This window comes from Chroicocephalus ridibundus, chromosome Z (genome assembly GCF_963924245.1).
Source record: "Chroicocephalus ridibundus chromosome Z, bChrRid1.1, whole genome shotgun sequence".
Classification (NCBI taxonomy): Eukaryota; Metazoa; Chordata; class Aves; order Charadriiformes; family Laridae; genus Chroicocephalus; species Chroicocephalus ridibundus.
Window position 1 is genome coordinate 58,040,062 of NC_086316.1, and position 6,000 is coordinate 58,046,061.

The 6,000-nt window shown below is 41.5% G+C and overlaps 1 protein-coding gene across 1 annotated transcript; it reads right to left on the bottom strand.

The window, feature by feature from the left end:
• Nucleotides 1-3,046: 3,046 nt before the first annotated feature.
• TMEM252 (transmembrane protein 252) lies at nucleotides 3,047-5,229 on the bottom strand. The gene is made up of 2 exons (XM_063320436.1): nucleotides 4,716-5,229; nucleotides 3,047-3,590 (listed from the first exon to the last, which is right to left on the bottom strand). Exons 1-2 carry the CDS (start codon nucleotides 5,069-5,071, stop codon nucleotides 3,233-3,235), a joined length of 714 nt encoding a protein of 237 aa, XP_063176506.1. The 5' UTR covers nucleotides 5,072-5,229; the 3' UTR covers nucleotides 3,047-3,232.
• Between the last annotated feature and the right edge of the window lie 771 nt (nucleotides 5,230-6,000).

Below are 6,000 nucleotides of genomic sequence, written 5' to 3' on the forward strand. Positions count from 1 at the left end.
TTGAAGACAGGAGTGACATTTGCTCTCTTCCAGTCTGAAGGAACCTCTCCCAGTCACCACAATCTTTCAAAGATAATGGAGGGTGGCCTTGCAATCGCATGGTCCAGCTTCTTCAGCACTGTGCATACATCCCAAATCATCCCATGGACTTGTGTATATCCAGTTTAAGTGCTCCCTAAGCTCATCCTGCTCCAGCCAGGGTAAGTCTTCCTTGCTCCAGACTTTTCCTCATGTCTCAAGGGCTGAGATCCCTGAAGGCTGGTTTTACCAGAAAAGATAGAGGCAAAGAAAGTATGGAATACCTCAGCCTTTTCCATGTCCTCTTTCATCTAAAGTACCTATAGAAATTTTTCTTGTTACCCTTCATGTTCCTCACCAGATTCAACTCCAGGTGGGCTTTGGCTTTCCTAATCTCATCCCTGCATAATTGGACAGTGTCTCTATATTCCTCCTGGGTCACCTGCCCCTGCTTCCACTTATTGTACACTTCCTGTTCATATCTCAGTTTAGTCAGGAGCTCCCTGGTCATCCATGCAGGGCTCCTGCTGCCTTTGTTTGATTTCTGTGGGTCAGGATGAACCATTCCTGAGCTTGAAGGAGGTGATCCTTGAACATCAAACAGCTGTCCTGGACTTATCTTCTCTCCAGGGCCATAACCCATGGGGTTCTTCCAAGCATATTTCTAAAGAGATTAAGCTTTGCTCTGATAACTTCAATCCCCCTTTTTGCCCTTCTCCCTCCTCTAAAGATCCTGAACTCCACCATCTTGTGATCACTGCAGCAAAGGACTTCACATGCCCATTCATTTCTTTTGGTATTGTATCAGGACAGCCATGCACCTTCCTGTTGCCTCCTCAGTTACCTGTGTCAGGAAATTGTTGCCAATGCTCTGAAGAACCTGTTCTGTTCTGAAGTCCTAGTTTGACCTATTTGTATTCTCCAGTCCAAAGAAAATGCCTTTTAATGTAAAACTTACAGGTGTTATTCTTGGCAAAGATGACTTCATGCTGGTAAGTGTGATCAAAAGCAAACCATTTAAAACCTTTTGCTGCTTTAAGATTGCTGAAAATTTCGAGCTAATTGTCTACACCATTTTCCATTAAGCTCATAGCCAAATAGTTAATTAACTGAAAACATGAACTGAAAAATGTATTGTATCAAATAAAATATTAGGTATTAACCTTAGTTTTCTCCTCATCTCAGTAACCTTCATGTCTCAGATACTTTCTTCCATGATGCAGGTTGAAAACGCAGTTATCTTTGGTTTCACATTCCTGGATCCATTGAGACCTCACAGCGCAGAAACCTGGAGCTAAAAAGGGGCACTGCAAGACTGCCCTGGGATTGGGGGAAAGGAAAAGAGGATTAGCTCTTCCTGATTGTCCATAAACTATGTGGAAAGAATCTGAATGTCATTTCCTATAGTGAGGTGGTCCAAGAGCAACTTTCAGCAGTACTCCTGCAGTACTTGCTCTCAGAGCTACCTGTAGTCTCAGTCATTTCCCACTCATGTGGTCTTGCTTTAAAAGTTATCTGGTGGAAAAGTTAGATTTCCAGAGGAAAGAAAAAAAAAAAAAGTTGAACTGGCACAGGACAAGCATTTTTCCACAGGAGATCTCCTGGTTAATCAGCCTTATCTGCTGTGATTGATCCCTGCACTAAGACTTGTGCAGTGCACACAGCCTTCGGGATCTGTGTCGCTGGCGTAAAGAAGCAAGGCATTTCAAGGTAGTGCTAGGAGGTAAGACCATAGCAAGGTGGCTTGGTGTAGGAGATCCTCACTTCAGCTGTTTTGGAAATAATGTGCAGTGTTCCTCTGATTTCTACTGTTCTCTCTGTGTTGCGTGACTTCTCAATCACTTTGAAAATGTGTGTGTATGCTGATGACATCTTCTACCAGCTTCTACCTTTTTCAGGAACTCTTTTTTAGCCTGTGATTGTTATAATACATTTCTCTTCCTCAGCTTGTCTTGAATTGGTTTTCCTTTCTCTGTAGTTTCTTCACCCCATTTTATCCTGCTTTCCTTTCTTCTTACATCAGCTGAAGGTTTATCAATCCTTCCCATAAAGGATGAAATTCTTTGGAAGAAAAAACTGAGGCAATTGTCACTTCCCTGGCCGTAGCCATTGTTACCATCACCACCATGGCTTGCATTTCTAATGTATATGCAGCCATAGTGCTAAGTTGTTGACTTAGGGTATGTCAGCATCTGGAAAGTGTGATGACTTTTCTGTATCACTGGTTCTGCAACAAAAAGCAAAACTCCACCTACAGTCAGTTTTGCAGGTCCAAATCTGAGTGAACATCCACGAAATTTTTCTTGTCATCTGGAATTATGCATGACAGTGGCCTGGATGCAAATTTGCTTCAGTGATTTTGGGGAAGGAAGGAAACATGTAACGGAAAGAGGATGCGTCTAAGCCTGTCCTCATGCTGGTAATTGTTCCCTAACCATGAGGCCACCTGGGTCAGTAACAGGGTACAGGACCTCGAGTTCCCACAGTCTTGAGTCAGCTGCAGTGGAAGCAACTGCTTTTAGAGACGGCACAGAGGAGTGAATCAGAGAAAGTTTTTCCTCCTCCAATTGCTAGTTCCCTTTGAGGACCTGTGGGCATAACCAAGGTTTTCTGTTTAGCAGCTAGGAAGTGTATTACCTGTATTGTATTGTGTGCTTACCCTGAACCATGGACACCTTCTGTCATATAAGCAAATACATAGCATTTGTTTTAAATACAAAATTTATTCATTAATTCAATAGTAAATACCAGCTATTAGTACCCCAGAATAAAACAATTAACTTGAAAGACATACGATACAAAAATAACCAGTTACAACAAATAATTTACAAATTCCAAACAAAAGCCGAGTTCATAGGTTTCCCATCAGCTAATGTTACAAAACCAGAAGTGAGGACTTCCAGCTGACACTTCTTATGAGGCACAAGACATTTAAGACTGATGGCAGCATGAAGCTTCCTTTGCCTTGCAGCATAAGAAACTCCTGTTGCCAGTGATGTTGACTTCTACAAGATACAGTCCAATCATTTCTATCTTAACGGGGATTCATTCTGCTTTGAAATACTGAGCATCTTTGTGTGTGTCCTCTCCAGCTCCACTCAAACGCACAAATGGTCAGTGCTTCTCCTGGGCGGTTTCACCCTAAGTGACGTACTGTTAGGGGTCACTGACACATGGCATCTTCCAGTTTTCCCCACTTCACGGACACAGGATTTTACCCACTGCCTGTTTCAGCTGCTCTGACAGGCGTTGCTTTTTCTGAGATGCTCGGGCAATCTGTATCCTGTTGGTAACTGTTTCCTTGTGTGGATGGATGGGAATTTGACTCCCTTCCAGGGTTTGAGTGTTGGTCAGCTGTTTGCTGCTGCAGTAGCTGCCACACTGATAATTCGTAAGGTGGTGGCTGTTCCTGCTCGTTAGTTTCACTGATGAACTGCGCACTGCTTTCGCTATATGGGGGTGGAGGGATATTGATGACTTCTTGCTGTTTTAGTGTGGAGGCAACTGGCAGCGGGAAGGTCTGTTTTTCAGGATCTGTGCTGTCTTCATAGGAAGGGGGGTAGAAGTCAGGCCTGAAAAAAAGCAAACCAAAAAGAAACATGTCACAGTGAAATGTGATTTATCTCAGAGAGCTTGGTTAGATGCTTTGTCTGTTATGTTTCCAAAGCTTAGATGAGGCTTAAACTGTAAATTGAAACGTAAGTATGTTTAGATCAATGGAATATATTAATATAAAACAGCTGTCATCATTATCTATGTCTTTCTGCAAAATGTTTTATTAAAACACAACATTTAAAAAAGACAAGCCTTCCTCGTGAGAGTTCCTACCCATGGCATGCAAACACTCATGCATGTGAGTATTTCAACCCGAGAGAAGTTTGATTTGGAAGAAGAAAGAGGTCTCTGTCCGAAGAAGTTAAATTAGTGAGTTATTTATTATTACAGCTATTGTTGTTTTCCACAGTTTTAAAATACATTTTGCGTGTTTCTGCTTATCTCACCAAAATTTGCTGAACGGTGTTTTCATAGTGCTTTTGGAGCACCCATTGTCAGTGTTTCTGGTGTGGTTTCCACAACAGTCCGAGAAAAGTAATTTGTATCCAGTGACCCTGTTAAAGACCTTTGTCAGGCCCAGCGCCAGTCAGTTTAAGAAACTCTCTCAAAGCATCAGACTTTGCTCAGAAATAGTGGGGTCAATTATACAAGAAAACTCTAGCAGGGGCCATATAGGGAGCTGAAGCTCCCTGCCTACCTCATTGTTAATAAGTAATATGAGCACGTATCCCACAGCAGCACATCTGGAATTGTCTCTTGAGCTGAAACTAATGGTGCTCCGGCAGGAGCTCCATGAAGTTGGCATAGCTGCACCTGCTCCCTCCGTGCATGGCTTTAGACCACCCTGTGCGACCTGCTGTGTTTCCCGTAGTATACCTTACTGTATGTATTGTGTGTGCAAATTGCTGTTTGCACGTTGCTGCTTGCTCTAGCAAATCAAATCTCCAAATGCCATTCGCTCCATAGAAATATAATAAAATGGCAACATTTTTTTTTTATTTTGCAAACACCTTGTATAGCTTCTCTCTTCTCACAGTATGTTTGCAAAACAGCATCCCTCCCTCCCAAAACAGCATCCCTCCCTCCCAAAACAGCATCCCTCCCTCCCAAAACAGCATCAGCAGCAGTACTGCAACACATACCTGTCTATGGTGCGGACACGTAGCTCTCTACGGCTGGGATTTCGAATGAAGGTGGTGAAGGGGCGCCTGTATTTCAAGACTTCATACCAAGTGCTCCAGGAAATGCCAGTCAGGAGGAGAAAGAGCCCCAAAGCTAACAGGCAATAAAACACCACCTCATTATTTCCACATCTGCATGTGGAGGAGCGTGTGGAAATGCAAAGGACTCCCACACAAATAATGGAGAAACCGAGTAACAGCACAAAAAGGCTAATGAAGGTAAACCCACATTTTGGCATCTTTCCCAGCAGACACAGCGCTTGGTTCCTGTTTGCTGTTTGATGACCGCCTCGGCTATGCTTCTCTTCTTCGTGCATTGGTATTTTATATGCTTCAGGATCAACTGGCCTTTGGACAATTAAGAGAAACAGGCAGTTTTAAGATATTCATTAACTCTTCGAGATACTCATAATCTCTTTTGAGATTAATTTGTAATCTTAAACCTACTTTAAGGAAGGAAACAGAAACTTCCTGCACCATTCCTTCACCACTGTAATCTCCAGAGTGCATACTGACCTGCTGCATTCGTTGCATGTTACAATTTACAATGATCTACACACTTTGTTAGTTTATGAATGAGACCTGTATTTGTTTGTCTTAAAAAAAATCCGACAATAAACAACAAAAATACTGTTCATAATTCCCTGTTAAAAGTTTGAAGGGAAAATATCCTTCTTTCTTAATCACGCATTTTCATCTTTTGCTAGATTATTATCTCCTTCTGTCTTTATGACATTATTCAACTGCCTTGATACTTTTAATATTCCGTTGAAAAAGGATAGATTTGTAGCTTGCAATGTGATATAATAAATGAATTTAGTATATAAAATGAAAGAAATCAAAATTGCATAATGTTGAAAAAGCACACAGGCATACAAGAAATCTCGTTCTTTGTCTGCAGGTTCAACTGTACTCCTTTACTGCTATTCTCTTCTCTCTTCCAGCAATATTTATTGACTGATCTTCAAAAGGGTCACTGCTCAAAGCTAGGCAGGAACATCTATACTCTGTTTTCCAAATATACTTAGACATCTGAAATTCAGACATGCTTGCTACCAAGAGATTTTAGACCTAAATATTGCTATCTCCAATACAAAAAATAATAGTCTTTAGAATCAGCCTGTGGATTTTGTCTTGGAGAGTATACCCACTAGTTTTTGATGGGGTGTAGCAAACTCCACAATCAGATCTTGCCTTGTCTGTTAATTCTACCTTGTTTGGAACATTATAAATTATGTTTCTTAAT